General features: G+C 43.8%; 1 protein-coding gene across 4 annotated transcripts; it reads left to right on the forward strand.

Moving 5' to 3' along the window:
• Positions 1–127: 127 nt before the first annotated feature.
• LOC128874035 (uncharacterized) lies at positions 128–17,864 on the forward strand. Of its 4 annotated transcripts, none has more exons than XM_054118274.1 (6): positions 128–3,076; positions 4,083–4,591; positions 10,430–10,632; positions 10,746–10,881; positions 12,749–12,877; positions 13,450–17,864. In XM_054118274.1, exons 2-6 carry the CDS (start codon positions 4,363–4,365, stop codon positions 13,938–13,940), a joined length of 1,188 nt encoding a protein of 395 aa, XP_053974249.1. In that variant the 5' UTR covers positions 128–3,076; positions 4,083–4,362; the 3' UTR covers positions 13,941–17,864. The 4 variants fall into 4 exon arrangements, with proteins under 4 accessions (XP_053974249.1, XP_053974248.1, XP_053974250.1 ...); XM_054118273.1 differs by having other exon boundaries at positions 128–2,870; positions 2,951–4,591; XM_054118275.1 differs by having other exon boundaries at positions 128–4,591; positions 10,749–10,881.
• Positions 17,865–19,164: the final 1,300 nt, after the last annotated feature.

The following is a 19,164-nucleotide window of genomic DNA, read 5'->3' on the forward strand; positions in this document are numbered from 1 at the left end:
TACATCGGAGAGTCACCAGGCTCTATGTTTCATTTCACTCTAATAAATAAGCCATCTATCATATAACCTTCGCGATAGAACCACGCGGAACCTTTCCTTTGAAGAGACTTGGTACAGTAATCGGAAAATGTATTCGCCTCCTTTCTCTTTTGTCTCTCCGCGGAGCGGGATCGTCGAGAGGAAAAATTTATCTTCGCGTTAACGTCACGATCCGAAATCGGTGGGAAAAGGAGAAACAGACAAAGGAACGCGAGAACGGTGAACTGAAAGTGGGCAAGATTTTCTTCGCGATGAGGGAATCGAGTTTCGGGGGTAAGATTTCTAGGAGGACCGATTCGCGCTGACTCCGTAGCGCAGAAGCAGCGCCAGTCGTTCACCAGCACCCTAACCATTTTTCTTCGTCTCTCAGGTTGGAGCGAGTTCGAGAATGTCGGCAGCGCCATCCTTGCTGTCGACGCTACCCCCTATACGGGGTGTCTCGCTTATCCAACCGAAATCCCGAAATTTTATCGAGCAACGTTCCTCAAATCCTTTTATTCGTCTCGAGGGAGAGGTTCATCCATCAATGATTTCAAATATGAATTAATGTTTCCTCGGAAACCCGCAAACGAGCCATTTTTTATTCGATTAAAATCAACGCTGGTCGAGATCCCTTCATTTATAAACGGAGGAGAGATAACTGACATCGTCGATCAAATATGCGAGCAATCTTCCCACCCCTGATTTAGAAGATGTATTAATTTTCATTTGATAGAGCACTCGTTCGCTTTAATACTTGGACGCGTTGTTTCTAACGCCTTGTATAAATATTTATAAAAAATTAGTATCGCGTAGACTATAATTAACTGTTTTCGAAGTTCTTATCTGTCGATGCGTACCAAACATTTCAGTTTCGATGCATCTTTCAAAGTAACGGCTTCTAGGAACAGATATCGTAATATGCAGAACGAAAAGCTGCATCGATTAATACATTAAAGAGTATATAGTACGATTAAAAAACTTGATCTTCGTATCTCCGCTACACCTGCGGCTGCAAAAACACTATTGACATCAGATTATCTTCCCCTCGAAGCCATTCATCTTTCGTTTCAAATATTTTTCACTATTGATCGATCGATGGTATTCTTATTACGCAAACAAAGAAAGCGTACACGCGATACAGAGTGTCCCAAAAGTCTATCTATATGCGGCGATGTTTGTACAAAAGGGACGATGTTTACTTTGTCCTTATTTGCTTCGAATTTTATGGTACGTCTGTGAATTTTCATTTTCATTTTCAGACTCCGCTGGCAGGAGTCGTGCGTTTTCCGACGAGGAGATCTATAGATAATCGCGCGAAAGTTGAGATTAAAACTGATTCCACGAGTATAATTGCTACATTATTCAAATATATAATGAAAAATGTAAAGTAGCGAGAAAAAAAACTGCCCGGACTGCAACGACGGAGCGTTTGAATACCTGCTGAAATAAAGTAATGCCCTGACATAAAATATGAAGTATCTCGTAAAGCAGTAGCGTACTCAGAGAAAGGAGGGAACGAACGTCGCCAAGCAACTGCGCCCTTCTGCCTCAGATATCCATTTTTTAACCATTGAACATTCCTTCTTTTTTATATGTAAGTGTAAAAGTTACCCGACGTCATCAGACGGGGAAGGTTTCAAGCTGCCAATCTTCGGGACCAGTCTTCAGGGGATTCGGTAACGATGAAAAATGTACCTAAAACGGAACGTCGTCGTTTGTTTCACCGGTAAAAAGCTCGAGAGCTAAGTTTCACATTTTCATCTCAAATCTGATTAGATTTTTCAGCAAAATCGTCGCCATGAATAACGACGTCTACCTTTTCGTAGACGCGCCTCTCTTTTCCTTCCAATTTAATTGGCACAACCATCTCGTTTTCAGTTCCTTTATACCATACCTTTGAATTAATTATATTCCATTTGGTTATATTTTATTCCGCCTACTCCCAATCGCCTCTGTTTATGTTTCGATAACAGTCAAAACGCGTAAAGTGTTCCGGTAACGCGATCTCATTAATCTCGCTTATCGTCCCACATTGCCCGATAGAATCATCCCCTAAAATGTTTGCCACGCGTAGGTAAACAACCCGTGTAAAAATAAATATTGATTTTAAACAACGCTAGTCGTTTCGAAGATATCCCCGTGGATTTAACCGGGACACCCCGTATACATAGTTCTCCCGCTTCCCTCGTATTCGACGGACCACCCAACGAAGGGGTCGCCGTCGGTGCTCTTCTTCCTCTCGTTCGCCAGTACCGCCGGGCGTTTCGACGCGGTAACACACGTTGCCGTCCAGGTCGTGGGAAAACGGTCGACGCACGCAGTTCCGCCTATATTTCACGCTGTTCCCTCCAACGCCACTCGTCACGGAATCTCTCCCTTGATCTCTCCGCTTCCAAACCTTTCGATCTCTCCCGTTCCATCGTCCAGTTCCGACTTTTCTGTCATACTTTGCGTCGAAACTTCTCCGCCGTCACCCTACGCGCCAGTCCTTCCGCCTTTTCTAACGCGTCGCTCCTTCCCAAAAATAGGGGAGACCCGCCCACGCGCGGAACCGCGAAACTGATCATCGGTTCTCGTTACCATCCGTCGACCCTTCCGGTTCCGTTGTCCGTTCTCCATTACGGCCGACCGTACGCGTCGAATGGCCGAGGACACCATCGTGTCCAGGTGATGAGGTGCCGTGTCGCGTGTCGTGTCGTTTCGTGCACTATATACACGATCTCGTTCCGTCCTGTTTCGCGTACACTGCGTCCTATTCCGTCCTACCGCGCCCTAACCCGTTCGACAAAGGCGCGGCGCTGCACAGGACCACGCGACGCGTTACCACGAACCCGCCTAATACATTCTAGGTCAGTCGCTCTATGTTCAAACACGCCCGATACGTTATTCAAATGCTCTGGCAGACCTGACTTTTTTCTTGCGCTTTCAGCGAGCCTTCGGGGAATAGTTCTCAAAGTATTTTTAAAGTAACCGCTGGGGTGGCTCTACCTCTATCGCACCCTCCGACCGACGTAAGAAGTCGATCTTGTAAAAGTAGTTATTACCGAAAGTTAAGGTAAGACAATTTTCTATAAAAATGGCCCGCTTTATTTTTTTCGTATAGGTTCTGAAACTCAAGGTTGTGGAAAGTCTGATTCTTTGTTTGTATTTGTACGAACACTTATTTTGGCAAGGATATGAATTCGTGAACTCGCTCGCTGAAAATTCATTTTGTTTCGTTTCCTCCTTTTACGCGTACGATTCTATTTAATTAATTGTTGTCGAAAGGGCTGAAGCGTTAATGGTAATAAATATGTAATTAAAAGCAAATAAATGGTGTATCTGGAGCACTCATGAATATTGAAATTTCTGGTTTGGAATATGAATTTCAGGAAAGAAGATTAAAGTTTGAAGTTGAAAGTTGCGTTCAAAGTTTTCACTCCATGCTACGAAGCGAACTATTAATCGCGTAAGACGAGTCTATTATGCTTCATTCTATAATCACTTTTAAACAGTTTTGACCATTAATTATAACTATTTTTGCGGTAAGCGCGAAAGTTTTTTTTTTTGTTTGTTTAGATAATTAGAAGAAATTGATTTCTTTCATCCGTTTCGAGGGTGCGAACAAGTGTTGTTAAAACGATAATCGTCGAGTCGTTTATCCGTTATTTGTAAAGTGAATGAAAGTCGGTGCGAAAAGCGAGGTTCGCAAAAAGATTTTCACAATTAAATCCGAAGCGACTGAACCACTGTTCTGCGGCTGACAAGTTGAACTATGAAGGGGATTGTGGACGGTACTGGGTCAGACACTTTATTCAGCCTTTGAAGGCTCGCGATTAACGAGGGATCATCGCGAACCACCAGATTTTAATGAAATTCTGCGCAAATTTTCATTGCTCCAATCCAGGAACGCTACTCACTGATCGTTGAGGGAAAACCCACCACCCTGCATAAATCCACCAATTTAATTATTCTAAATAACAATCTTACGAGAGATATCGAAACAAATCTTCAATTTAAATTTCGAGTTGAATATGAATAGATCGCGTAAAAGAAAAAGCTCGTTTCACTCTTTCGTATAGAATTTAGGAGACACCTGCGCTCCTCCCCCACACCTTCGCCACGTTTCATTGAAATCGGTGGTAACAAAGTAAGCGGAAAGAATTCATCGCTAAGACTCCTCCGGAAGGCAAATCGTTGATAGATGCTTGTGCCAACTCGATCGCAAAATATTGAAACAAACGTTCGCTTTCGGATTGATCTAAGAACGTAAAGAGAAATGCGGCGGAAGCAGAGACTGGAGGATAGATAGATAGCGAGACAGAATTGACGGAAGGGAAGTTTAACGCGCGGTATTGTGCGATGGGTGTGCCGCGTGTAGAAACGCGGAGGATGATTTCGCGAGGGGTCGGCGATCGAACCGTCCCGCCTCGATCTTCGAATCGATCTCCTCAGGGATCAGCTACCGTTCCGTCGACGATCAGGCGATCGAGGACACCGAGTTCGACCCGCGCCTTCCTCCGAGGACGCTCGATGCTTTGGATTATATTCGCGATTCAGCTGATCGGAGCACCGGCGAATTCTGACAAGAGTAAGTATTCCTTCGCATTTTCCATTCCCACGTTTACCCTTTGCAGGTATTCCAAGCATCGTTGAAAGCCACTTCGCGGCGAGATTTCTCGAATCAAAGATCAAGGAATACGCGAGCAATTTTCAGACTCGCGGAACATCGCTTTTCGAGTCCTCCTGCTTCTTGCCTTTCGTTCGAAAAAGAAGCAACCCCGTTCGTCCGCCACAACCCGCCCCTTTTTACTCTATTTATCTCAAAGAAGTCTGTTTCGGTGGTGAATCATTTCCGCTTTTCGCCACGATCGATCGCGTCTTAGGCAGGGGCAGTATTAAAACACCGAACGATATACGTTCTTCGTTAAAAGTTCTCGAAAATTGGGGTATTATTTGGTCAGGTCAATCTCGTAACACTTTACTGGCCAGTAACTATTGGACACATGTGTCCATAATTATGAAAGTGGTCTAAGTTATATATTTCTTAAAAAAAAAGATTGAATTAATTTAGTTTGAAATTGGCTTAGACCACTTTCATAATTACGGGCTGATATAATTAAATTTTGTAATTCGTAACAAAGTATCGATTGGCATAGCAAAGAACCGATTAATTACCGATCAGTGAAGCTTTAACCAACAATGATTCATCTCGAGACGTCTACACCTTCAACAAAAATTTTATCGAAGCTATTCTCCACTGCAATACACACCTATCTCGTGTGTCGACTACTAAAAAGGGTCGGTATTGCCAGGGCTGATCTCGAATTACTGTTTCATATTTGGTGAACCACCCCTCGTTGAAAATCGAGGAAAAGAAGCCGGCATTGATGAAACAGGAAGGCGAACGGTTCTCGAAGAATCGTTTCACAGTTTTCACGGCATCGGTTCTCCTCGATGCTTGTATCGCACGCGTGTCACGTAGCCGTCCGTGTCTGTTACCCTCGTCCTTAACTTTCCAAAAGCGATCCGCGATTCTAGGACAGTTCTTCGCCGAGTCGGCTGCAAATAGGTTTTCGTCGTTCGCGGGTGATCGTTCGGCCGCTTCAACGCTGCTCGACGCGGTCGGAATAAAAAAGAAAAAAAGAAAAAAGAAAAAAAGACACGGAAACGAGAAAAACTTGATTTGCCATCTCCCGGCCAGCTCGACGGGAGTTTCGAACTTGAAGGGAGCCGTCCTCCGCGTCGATGGCTGTATCCTCGAGAATGGAGACAACGAGCTTAAAGAAACTTTCGCACCGCGTACCTGAGCTCGCTGAACTCGCCGCGAGTAACGTTTCGGGCCGGGTTTTTTCCCCGCTAACGTAAGTAGTTTTTACTCGGGAAAGTTGTCGTCGGTAAACGACGTGGCGTCGTTTTCTGGTAACGAGGCAGAAAAGTTGCCGATCTGACTGAAAGGGTCACTCGATACCATAGCTCGGCTCGTGAAATATGCAGCTTTGCTGGGAACCCGGGATGAAACATTTTTTAATCGTTCCGTTCGATTAATTTCACATTGTCGATGAAATCGTCGGCTCGATCGAACGCTGGTAGAACAATGCGCGCGGGATTCAACTTTTGCCTGGGTCAATTTTCGTGTCATTGTTTAGGAGGGAACTAAAGAAGCTTAAACGAGGGGTTGTTCCAGTTACCGAAATCACCCGGTAGATTCGTTTTCCGCAGGACCGCAACAACCAACCGCGTTTCGGGTGGAACGAGATTGGGCTTAATGAAACGAGGGTGAGCAGGGGGCCGAATGTTGCGCGGACAAAAGGGAAATGCGAGGGAAAGAATGGAAGAGACAAAAAAAAAAACGAGAGTTTTATACGCGGACAGTGCTCGGTGCGAGTAAAGTGACAAGAAGGAGAAACAAAGGGCGAGCGACGGGAACTAAAAGAAATGAGCGATTGCAATTCCGAAGGGTCGGAAGCCAGTCTTCCGAGCACAATTAACCTTCGCCACTTGCTCGCTAATGGTTTACAAACAAACGACGACGGCGACGACATCAACGAAACGACAGGCCAACGTTTTATCGTTTATTTGCAAACGGGTTCGTTCCATCTCCCAGAGGCGGACTCGCGAGTCTTTTCTTTGGCGCGGGTAAAATGTACAAACGTTTCAAGTTATTTTACGTTCAGGCTTGCTCCGCATAGAATGTATTTTATTAGAAAGCCTTGGGCCTGCTGGGCACTCGACACTCTCCGTAAAAAAAAACAAATTCTAAAATACAAAAAAAAGCTACACGACGCCGACGGTTTCCGTCTCTAATTTGCGCTCAAAGCATATCCAGCAAGTTTCTTTCTCCCAGTATATAAGCACCAACTGAGACATTTCTAATTAAAGCAAACTAAAATGCTATCCGAATTAAACGAAATTAATAAGAAAACGTCCAGGAAAATATCTTCGCTCGAATCATCTTGAGTGGCTATAATTGCTGAAAATAAATATAAAAATTTTCTGCGAAGACGACGGAACTCGGTCTCGATCAAAGACAACGTTATTTAATTACTTCCTGTGATTCTAAGCGTAAAACGAAATAGTTCGAACCTTCTGTTGCTGGTAGAAAATTCCCTGGAGAGGAAGCGCGACAATCGTAGCTCGTTCCAACGGAAAGAAACTTCAAACGTGAAAAATCGGGACTTTCCTCGCGTCCTTTGCCTTCCAAAACAATCGAGATTTCGACGCGTTCGATTTGCAATTCGGAGGACGCGAAAGTTTAAGCGGATCGAGGCGTGGGAAATTTTCCAACGAACTTCCGCTGTATCGCGCAGTTGGGATAAGGAAAATTGATGAATCGAATAGAAAAATCGCGAATAATACGGCGAGAAAAACCGATTTAGCGTCCCGATGGCTGCGCGATACGGCCTATGGAAACAAGGACGATCTCGATAGCTGTTGCAAATTTACATACCCCGACCCATACATTTGCTTATTTTGAGTTTTCGTACATCGGAGTTTTCGAGCCAGCGTGCGTCGCGCCCTTTATAAATGCCTATCATTCTCCTCGCTTTTCTTGTCCCGCGCCGTGACTGTAGTTTTCATTTCACGCGCATGGAAATCCGTTTTCCGTTATAGTGTTGCTTTTTTATTCTCCTATTTTGGACACCTGACGCGATAGAACCCGGAAACTTATATCGAAACGAGAAATATTGTATCGGATATTTTTCGATTTCATCTAGGTAGCTAACGGAAATAGGGATACAGATATTTGAGGTAAATATTTTTCTACGGGACGCTTGTTCCTTCGAGCTGTTGTTGAGTTTCATTTCTCTTAAAATAAACTTCTTTCGATTGTTCCGAGGTTCGTCGTATACGTGTAGTAGTTCGTCATTTATTTGGGTGGGAGCTGCGAGGTAATTACAGTTTAGACTGTGATATCTCGCGTGAATGATAAAACCGGAAAAGTTGAACTTTTAGAAATTGTCACAATATTAACTTTGACCTAATTTTCCGCTTCAAGTTGATGGAGTTATCGTCGGTTAAAAAGTGTAAAGTCGAAAACACAGAAAAAAAAAAGTTAAAAGTGAAAATCCTCTTAAAATAAGGGGTACTTAGAAAAAATGTCTAAGAGGAACTTTTTGTTGGAAATTAATTGTAGAATACGTCCAGTCTCATGGATCTACATTTCTACCATCAAAGAATACTTTTATTCCTTTCGTTATCTTACTATCGTGTAATATTCCTGTATCTATATCTACAAGGTTTCAAGGATCGAACATCCCTCAGTGGAAATGGGTTTTGAAGTGCGAAGTGGAGCGTAAGTGGAAACGGAGAAGGGTTCATCGACGTTCGACTGTTACTTAATTAGCCTCGGGTGTGACTGTCCGTGTCTGGACAGTAGGTCATTGATACGAGATCTGTCCGCTTCCGACTCGGAAGTTGGAAGGCGTTGAACAGGGTATGGTACACCGTTGGCACCGTCTCCCGTTATTAAGACGTAATAGCGTATACAACGACTCCTTTTTTGGCAATGAATCAAATTTGTGCCGCGCATTGCCGCAAGGGCCGATAACTCGCTTTTTCCGCCGTCCTTTTGTTCCCGATGCGAAACTCCCCGCGACTCTCATTTATCAGCGACCGCTATTGCAATCTACGTACTCTGCCAAATTAAGATTTTGCGGGTACCTGAGTTGCAGGTACCGCGGAGAATGACATCTCCAGAAGCGTTAAATTGGATGCACTGATAATTATCGCGAGCTTTTCTTGTATAATCTAATGACTATCGATGCGACAGGTTTCTACAACGATTCCTACCTTCGTCAAAATTAAATTTCCTCTCATCTATTCGTTAAGAGCGAGAAGGCATGTCTCCAAACATTCAAAATTAATCTCTGGAGGCCCTCCGGCTGCCCAAAGCCTCCCGTCCGTGATCTATAAACCCTTAATGCCCCCGTATCGCGAACGTTTCGCAGTATTTTGCGCCACTTGTCGTTGCTTTCGCGCGCGTCACGGTATTTTGTGTCATTCCGCGGCGTTTTGGGACACCCGAAGCGGCAATTAGCCGCCAATTCGAAAATCGAATTGCATCTGTACCGCGCCGTTCAATCAGCCGGTCTATAATTGAAGGTCTACCACGGATAACGTTTAATTGGAGACTGCCAGCTATTTCCACGCTTTGTCGTGTTCCACCGCAACCCTCTATAAGTACATCGTGTTCCTCGTGCATTCCTCCAAGCCGTTCCTCGTGTTTGTCGTTCGGACGTCTAACCGGGAACGCTGGTTGCGTTTCTATGCCCGGATAAAATCGAGTCAGGTTGGGTCGGATCGTTTCGAGTAATCCCAAACGACACAGCCTCCCCTTTAGGACGGCCGGCGTCTATGCACCCACCGTGTAATTTAGGGCAGATTTGCCTAATGGGTAGCAGTCGGCTAAATTGAATCTCCTTCGTTTCTATATTAATAACGATTACAGCCACGAATACGTTAAATAATATAATGACAAGAACGGCTGATGCGTGTCATTTCTTTAAATATCACGCTTCCGATGATACGTTCCTATTTAAAAACGTGTAATAATGCTTCAAAGTTCCAGCTACGATACTCGATATTCGCAAATTAGGACTAAACAGTGAATACAGGCTAGAATATCGCGAGCAATTTTCGCGGCTCGTTGCTAATTACGCGCGTACACATGGTAACGATCGACAAGATAGCGCGGAATAGCAAGTTTCCGTGAACGGATCGGCGAACAGACGTATGCAAATGGGGGATCGTTTGTTGAATCGCGGATGTTCGTCCGGGGTTGTTGGATGACTGGTTGGTTGAATAGCTGCTTTGCCGAACGGTTGAATTCCATGGCCGAGCAAGCGGACCATCGATTTCGGAAGACACCGTTAACAAGGCGCCTTTACCCAAGGTTCGAACCGTCGGAGACCGTTGGTAAACTGGCCAACGATTTCGGTGGTTTCGGTAAGCGTGACTGCTCCAACTTTGCTCCATTTCTGTTTCTCTAAATTAACGTCACGGTAACTTTAATCGTTGCCAAACCGATTGACCGTTACGCCGGTGTTTCCCTGGTTTCTATTCTCTTCTCTTCTATTCTCTTCCTTCCGAGCGTGTCTTGCACCACTGCTTTCCTCTTGCGAAAACGTTATCGAGTTCGGAGATTGGTCAACGGTCTCTTCTAAACGCAAATTTCGACTGGACGAGATCTGTAAAAATAAAAGAATATTAATCGTAGAATTTAGTGTCTTACACTAGACAACTGAACTCGTACGCGTTGACTTGGTCTGAAATTTGGCTGATCCTCGAGTTCTGGTCGCCGGAGTTGTGGGAAGATAAACAGTGGCGGGATCATTCCTGGTCTCGAATCCCTAACACAAATTCCAAGCGGAGGCAAGGAGTTACTGTAAGTCGATACGCAGGCCGAAACATCCGTAATCTGTTTCAGCCGGGGACATCGAGGTGGAAATCAAAGTGCCAAGCGAGGCCAAAGTGGGATCCTCGGTGGAGCTGGGATGCGAATGGCGACTGTTCGGCCGGAGCGGGCTTTACTCGGTGAAATGGTACAAGGACGATCACGAGTTCTTTCGATACGTGCCGGAGTATAATCCCAGGATACAAACGTTTCCGCAGCCAGGCGTAAACATCGACGTAAGCATTTTCCCGTTCCTTTTGTCTCTTTCGTGTCTGGGACGGATCCGCTCCATGGTTCGCGACGCGCTGAGAGAAAAAGAACGCTTCACGTCTTTGTACAATGTTCGCAGAAGAAGTGGAAGAACGAAAAATCAATCAGGCTGAGGGACCTAGGCGTGACGAGCTCGGGACAGTACAAGTGCGAAGTCTCCACTGAAGCACCGTCGTTCGCCACTACCTACCGGACGGCCAACCTGACTGTGATCGGTGAGTGTGCGCTCTGCGAGCCACCATTTCGTTCCCGTTTGCTTCCCAATGTCGTTCGGAGTCTAGAATTTATGGTTAAGGTTGCGGTAGATAGCCGTGATAATTGTATGCATCCAAGAAATTATCGTAAGCCGTTGATGGCTCTAATCTCTGCTATACGGGCCACGGGCTTAACGACTTATCGCACGATAAGTTATACAATTATGGTTGCCACGGTTGACAATTGTAAAACGTTTAGGTTTCTTGTGTAATACTTCGTAAAACCGCGGTTTTTCGTCACGGTGTTACCATAAACAGTCACTGGCGATAGGTTCTGGGTTCTGGGTAATATTCTTTGGATAACGAAACGATCGGACTTTCGTTTGGATAAGTGAATTACGACTTGAACGTGTCATTTTTATTGATCAAGTTACCGATTGAATGATGTTTGACTTTTATTCGCTCTAGACGCTTTTTATGTAAATAAGAATTCCGTCATTTTTTAGTTATACAATACACGTGACATGAACATAGAGATATTATAGATTCATTCTTATGTTAACGATAGTTGGTCATCTTTTATATTGGGTTGGAAATTCGTGCCAATTTTTAAGAAAAATTCAAAGACACATTTGAAATTTTTACATACATTCATTGAATTAGAAATCTAGAATAGATATAGTCCAAACAACAATTACTAGCTTCTATACTTCTTATTAATTTCACACTTTAGACGAATAACTAATTTTCTTTTCTACTGCATCTACTCTAGAGATTTCCAAGAATAGAATATCATTGTTTATAAAAAAGAAGTTTCTACACCCACCGTACATATCTTACATCCACATTAATATAAAAACATTGATAGATAGGGTATCACTGTTTTTCTCTTTCTTTCCAAAAGGGTATGTCCGAATGAACGATGATGTCTCGCTTTACCCGAATATTCCACTTACAGCCTGGTCTATCTTTCCCTGGCTCCATCCACGATATCTCTATCGTGACGTTGCAACTATCGTTGCAACTATCGTTGCATTTTCGTTGCGTCGAGTCATCGTTACGCCTATGGTTCGTGTTGTGCGTGAAATCAAACAAAGACCCGCGCAAACATAGTGAGCTTTATCCGTGAACCGACGAGACGATTATTATCTCGTTGATATAAATGAAAGGCGCCGATTTACGAAGTGATTGCGATACGAAATTACGACAACGGGGATTTCAATTATCGCGTGACAAATATTTCCAAGTTTTTTCGAGGCACGATTTAGCGCGGATCCGCGGAGCAAACAGCGATCGCACGGATGCCTGACGTGGATTAGATCACGGGGAACACGAGACCTTGTCGTACCATTTCATCGATCGTATGCTCTTCATCGTTCGCGTCTCGTTGACGTAGAAAGATATTATATTCAGCAAAAGTACTCGAATATCAGAATTTTTCATGAGTTTATTAAAACGAATAAAAATTAAATATGAAAGAGCTCTTCAAAAGCTACGAAATGATACATAACACTTGCATATAAAGCAATTTTAATGAATTCCAAAAATGGCACAAACCGAAACAACGTAAAAAACGCACGAATTTTTGGTTAACTCTAATAAATATTAAACCTGCTGACATCTATTATAATTGTTTCACTGCTTGTTTCATCATTCAACACGTGACGCTGAATTCAATGATACATGAAAGAATTGTATATAATTTATATATTGTATATGAGAACTATACGCAAAAGAGACGGTCATTTGACCCGTAGTGGTAGGTTTAGTGTTAAGATAACCTGTGTAAGATTTGAGAAGGAGTCTTACATTTTTATTTGCTTTTTGTGTAGCTCTTCTGGTTCTTTTCTTTCTTTTGCGTAACTCAGCTTGAAACTATCATTTTCAGCACTCCCCGAGCGAGGTCCAGAGATCACTGGCCTATCATCCTCGCATTATGCCGTCGGGGAAAACGTGACGGCGAACTGTACCGTATGGCCATCCGTGCCTAAGGCTGCTCTTCGTTGGGTCATCAACGGTAAACCGGTAAAATCGCGGGACAACCCCTTTCCGGTTTCGTCGCCTCGCCGCATCGACTCCCATTCTCTTTACCTCCGTTCCCGTTTCCCTTTTCATTTCGTTCTTTCCTTCAAATTTAGCTCGACAACTCGCTAACCTCATGGGAGTCACCTGGACGTAACAGTACGCGCAGTGGCGATATATTTCGTGAAATTCCTACTCGTTATATTCCGGATGAAATCCCACGATCCCGTACACTTTCGCGTAAACAAACCGTGGACAGGGCTGTATGCGTCGAGACACGAGAGATATATTTTATTCTCCAGATCTTTCGTTATTTATTTCGTATAAATCAAAGTCGCGCGCCCTCTGCGTATTTCACCAATTAAACAACGAGAAAGTCAATATTCGAGCGAACGCCGTCCCTTCGTACCGGTCCAGAAAGTAGAAACGCGAATTTGCGGGATTCCAATCACCGGGGCTCTGCGCTGCTTGTCTTCGCGAAGTTGTCGAGCCACGCATACATCCCCTAGTTGCACGCAGTTCCGTCACACATGAACGATCGTATTAACGTGCTCGTTTCCGTCCCAGATTGCGAGCGAGAAGACGATCCAATACCCGGAACGTGGAAACTCAAGCCTCGCGGCAACACCCACCAGCCTCGGGCTACGCGTGGAACTCGAGCCGGGGTACTTGGGGGACGTCAACGGGGCTACGACGGTCCTCGTCAAATGCATAGCACAGATCGGCTCGAACGCCCTCGAAACCGAGAAATCTGTGCCGATCGCGCGCGTCAACAACCAACGATTGAGCGCTGGGGACACTCGCAGCAGAGGGCACGGGACGCATCGGCCGTCCACCGATCGTTTCTGGCTTCTTTCGCTTCTGATCCTGACGATATTCGCGACGTGACACGCACACGAGCATGTGTTGCGGAACGTTTCCCTCCGAGGAACTTTCTCGTAACAAGCGACGGGTGTTCAAGACTGAATTCTCGAATCCCTTTGAATGTCATCCGACGCCAGAAGGGACTATCGAAGAGCTCGATGGGTCTTGAAACTCTCGACGAGCATTCTCGTTGAATTCACTGATTCGTGCAGCTGTGAATTATTTATCGATCCTTAGAAGATCGACGAAGAGATTCGATAGGTGTTTACATTAATTCTGTGCCTCTATATTAGGACATAGGTTACGTTACGTACAGATTCGTTACGATAGAGACCAAATCGAGAAAGTTGGTACGTACGAACACAGTGACGGTTAAATATTTCTACTTAAACTAAAGTTATAAATTGTTGAACGTAAAAGCACGGAATACATTTCCACGCCTAATACGTTCAAGATTTAACGACTCAAGAAGATTTAAATAGGGACGTGTTGAACGCATTACGAAGATCGGGGACTGAGCGTTCACGAATCCGTGAATTTATGTATTTATACAGAATGTTTGAACTTCGTTAGTAGTTTTAAGACCCGACGGGGCTTCGCGACCGATTAAAAGTTTCAGGATCGATTAAAAGTTTCAAGACCGACCGAGACTCTTTAGTTATTCTGGTATCGAATAACAGCGGAGGCGAATCGAGTTTGTCGTCGGATTCGTAGCGATTCCAATCGATTCGAACCGATCTTGAACCGATCTTGAACCGATCTTAAACCCTCCACCACTCGGAGCGGAGTTAGGCGTACACGCGGTAATCGCGTTCCGATATCCGTCTGATTACCAGTCCGTAAGAGTCCACCAACTTCACGTGCACACGTGACGTTCCGAACGTGCACATCTCAACAACTAGAATTTACTCACGGCGAAAGGAAAAATTATGCACGATTCGAGCACGATGTTTTCATATGGTGACTCGGAGATTCAAGGAAGATTATTTCATAAATACTATACACGACTAAACAAACAACGATTTCTTGTTTCAGAGATAAAGTGAAATTCATGCAGTCGCGAACGAGCAACGCGTGTATTTAATATCGAAGCGTGATTCGATGCTTCCGCGCTGTTCACCGCGATGATTTTCACGCCTGCACACGACACGTGTGCACGTGGTTTTTCGGCACGAGTAGAGAATCGTAGGCTCTAGTCCATAAGTATGCGATTTCGATTAGTTTACCGAGTTTACCGAGCAAACGGGCAAACGGAAAAGCTCCCAGCCGAGCGAACACGCTTTTCCACAGAACGGGAAGATAATGGCGTTTTTTCGATTCCTAATCGTCACTCGTAGGATCACTCGTCTCGATGCTGACTCGTTTGACCGTGCACGCTGTGATATTAATGATAAGACGTGTGGAGGTATAGTAGTCGTGTGTGTCAACGTCCTCATTCGATAAGACGTGTGTTAAGTTTCTTCTAGATACTCTAACGACGAGATAAATGAATCGGAGTACCCGTTAGTCGATCAGGTATGATAACTTGGAAAGTCGACGTACTCGTCCGAATTGCAACTTTGTGGAGATCGAAAGTCGTTAGACAAAGTTCCCAAGGCTTTCCAAGCTCTGACTTATTCCCAGTGACTACGATCATTGCCATAGTCTTCTTAGTTTGAGTATACGCAACGGAGGTTCCGTCGAGAAACAATTCAAGGGGTTATGTACGGGTAGATTTTTGGAAATTTTTTTAGTTATCAGCGTTAAGCGAGGATATTATCAACGAATTTGTGTCACTTTATTCTTAGCCCTTCCTATTAGGTCTCCCATTAACTTTTTTCACTTCGCTCAACACACTTCCTTCCGTCTTTGAACAGTCGGAGAGTATTCCCATTAGGAATATCGAATAAATAAATTTGATTAGGTCTCCTGAAAGTATCGTTCAAGCGGAGCAACGAGCAACTTTGAAAGTTTGCCATTTCCGTTCCTTAAACAATAATATCTTTTAATTAAGAAAGAAATCAAATTATCGTCCAAGTAATCGCTATACCGATGGGAAATCTCACTTGAGACGCGTTGCTCTCGCGAATAACGCGCGGAGATAATGGGAAAGATAACGATTTCCGATCCATAGAATAGGAAATTAGTATACATATGCACTTATGTACGACACGTATACGCGCACTTTAACCATTTCTCTCATCGTGTCGTGGGGCAGGAGAAAAACGGATGCAGGAAGCAATAAACGAAAGGGGCAGAGCAGAATACGCGACAAGGGATCTGGTGGTAGAATAGAAAAGATTTGTCTGGGATTCATAGCGTTCTATCTATTATACATGTGTAAGATAATCGTTCGACTCGAAGTTTAGCGACGCTCGAAGCGTCACGATTTTTTCACGTTACCCGTGATCTTTGATCGCGATTTCATTCTCGGTTGCAATCGTTCGCGCGCAACGTTTGTGTATCTTCCACGATTTATGGCGGTTGCGCGAACGAGCGTAACTTCGGATACGTTCGAAAGTAAGCTGGCAGGAATGTTATGACTCGGAGAGCAACATCTGACGTTCGTTGACGTCGAATAGAAAATTCGCGCGTAAACGTCTTCGACCTAATCGCCCTCTGATGCAAACAGAATTACTTTACGTATCGACAAATAAAATTTACAGCGAGATTAGCGTGGTTTACGAGGTTCTCCATGGCCATCTTTGTTCCGGAAGAAATCGAAACTTTGGTATTATTACTCAAACAATGGTTTGGTAACAGAAAGATTATAGTTTGGAAGTATGTCCAATCGCGTCTCAAATTTGACTTGTTCATATACGTCGGAGTGCCTAATACTTTCGAACGCAACTCTATATACTTTTAATGCTCGCAGAGCAATTCGATTACTGGTTGGCGAAATTCCAAAGCCGAGTTTGTCAAAGCTTCCGGTACTCGGAGAGCAAAGAAGCCCCGAGAGACTTTGGTCGCGTCTACGCAAGAAATCCACTTATCGATACGTTTATATGTACACAGGCGCGCAAATACACGTTGCCTTTCAGTATCACAGAATAAACGATAAATTCGACATTTTTTCGACTTCGTTTATCATTAATTTACCAGTTTCAGCAATTATTCTTAATGCTGTCTCCTCGAGAACCGCGCTCGGCTTATCGAACCAATGTAATTGTTTATTTCTCTGGTGCACATCTTTGAATTGCGAAACTAAATTATGATTCACGCTGAACGAATAAAGACTTATCAGATTGTTTCCTCGATTGATCGACCGTTTCGATACGGACTTTTTATTCGTCTATTGTTGGAACGAAACCTTGCTCGATCGTGGTATTTGTACAATTTGATTTACGCAAAAATCTCGGGAAAGGTTTAATCTCTTAAGTCGTGGATTAATCATGTAGAAATACAATGAAATTGATTGTTTCGCGCGACACAAGGAAAATATATATTCGAAGAGAAATTGCGTATACCTATGCAAGATTTTTATCTGTCGAGTGTAGAAATTAATTCTGTGCCATTGCAAGGTAAACTTATCATTTAATTAGAAAGATAAACAAGAAGGCACAGAATTAATTTCTACACCTAATACATACGAATTAACAGGTGAAAAGTATGCAATCCAAAACTGGCATGTTTCACCGCGAATAAAGATTCGACGAATAAATCGTGACGCCTTTTTTTTTTTTTATTTGTCCGTAAAATTTTGCCCTTCTCCGAACCGCCATTTATCACCGATCTTCGATAAAATACCGACCAAGCGAGTGACGTTGGAACACAGACAAGGTATACCTGTAACAGCTCGCGATGCTCGATCCTATCATGTATCACGTCCGTGGTCACGTGCAATAATATGTCATTGCAGTACTCTCTACCTTATCAGTCATCGGTAAAATTTAATCGTTCGTAAATATTACGAAAATAACTGAAATAAGAGGCTACTTTTAGTATCGCGCTGGAAAATTTACCGCTCGTGTTCGCGATTCGTTGTATCAATTGTGACGGAGATCAATACCATTCTTTTATTCGGATTCAGTCTCTATTTTCAGATAGGAGAGGTCAGCTATCATCTATACGCATAGATAAGAGGTCACGCATCTAATCATTTTGTAATTCATATCAGCTTTTCTGTTACATATCCTCCGTTCGAGCTCGCAGGGCCAAATTTACCTGGTTTCGACCAACTCGAAAGGAGAAAACTCGAAATGAGAAAACTCGAAATGAGAAAACTCGAAATTTTTCACGCAGATCTATAGATCATCGAGCTTGCAGGATCGACCGAGCTGGTCATCTTCGAAGACGTTGTTCCTATTATTATCAGGCCGCGATCACGGTCTTGCGTTAGCGCAACTGGATCGTTAAGAGCGATCACGCAGCAGGCGTAAGAACTATAGAAATTAGCTTGCCGCGGAAACAATAAGAAAAAGCAAACGTAATAAGGCTGCACGTGCCCGAGGCATGGAGTGGCAGCCAGCGTAAAGCAAGCACGAGTGTCGATATCTCGAGCCAATCGCGAAGCGTTCCCGTGCCTCACCTCTCGAGGCTCGAAGTTGGAGGTGGGCACGATTCTTGTCGAGATACAAATTCACGATAGAAAACACTTTCTATCTCTTATTTGTTAAATGAAATTTTTAATTGTGCAACGAGGTACATCTGGAACTGTTCTCTGGACGAGACGAGTCGAATTAGTATAACGTATTCCCATTCGTCGTTCGCTACTCGACAAAAATTTTACCGACCTTTAACCCAAACTTGAGGCTCGACGCCCGTCTGAGCGCGCGATTGGTCGACGAGTTTCCTCCTCTGTGGGCAACGCTTCAAGTACAGCTGCTAATTAGACATAACTGTGATAATTTTATTGAAACTAAATTTCATCTAGAAAAAATGAATTTATGCATTCCTCGGCTCTCAGGCGAAATACAATTGATTCGCGAGTTAATTTAACAGCATTGAGTAATTTTAGACAGATTGCTTAACATGTTCAATAATATTCTCATAAAGAAAACAGATATCGAGGAAGTATCGCGAGTGGAATGCACTTATTCCTTATCGTCTATGCATTGCGCAGTACCTTGAATCTATTTCCGTATGATATTAAGTTATGCGTTTCGTTCGATTAATTTACCTAAATCGAAGCACTTCGCGTTCGCGTGTTGATCGAACAGTGATATGCTCGTGGCGAATTACCAGCGAACGCGTCTATGGCACGATCGCGACACGTTTAATCGGTGTAACGAACATCTCTGGAACGAATGCGCAATAAAAACAACTTAAGGAACACTGCGCGTCGCGACCTCGATTTCCGTCGCGGACGAGAGGCTGTCCCTCGAATGAAAAAGGAATCTCTCCGGCTGCCGATCGTCGGACATCCGAAATCGCCGTTTTTCAAAAACTTCCCGACGCTTCTCCGTCCCCTTTCGTGATCATTAATTATTATTCGCCATT

The sequence above is a fragment of the Hylaeus volcanicus genome, chromosome 3 (genome assembly GCF_026283585.1).
Source record: "Hylaeus volcanicus isolate JK05 chromosome 3, UHH_iyHylVolc1.0_haploid, whole genome shotgun sequence".
Lineage (NCBI taxonomy): Eukaryota > Metazoa > Arthropoda > Insecta > Hymenoptera > Colletidae > Hylaeus > Hylaeus volcanicus.

Excerpts from the sequence above, each read along its gene's own strand:
- LOC128874035 (XM_054118274.1), top strand. The coding sequence starts at position 4,363 with ATGGGTGTGCCGCGTGTAGAAACGCGGAGGATGATTTCGCGAGGGGTC. Across the intron at positions 4,592-10,429 it reads ACCGGCGAATTCTGACAAGA|CCGGGGACATCGAGGTGGAA; the intron begins GTAAGTATTCCT and ends AATCTGTTTCAG. Across the intron at positions 12,878-13,449 it reads TCTTCGTTGGGTCATCAACG|ATTGCGAGCGAGAAGACGAT; the intron begins GTAAACCGGTAA and ends TTTCCGTCCCAG.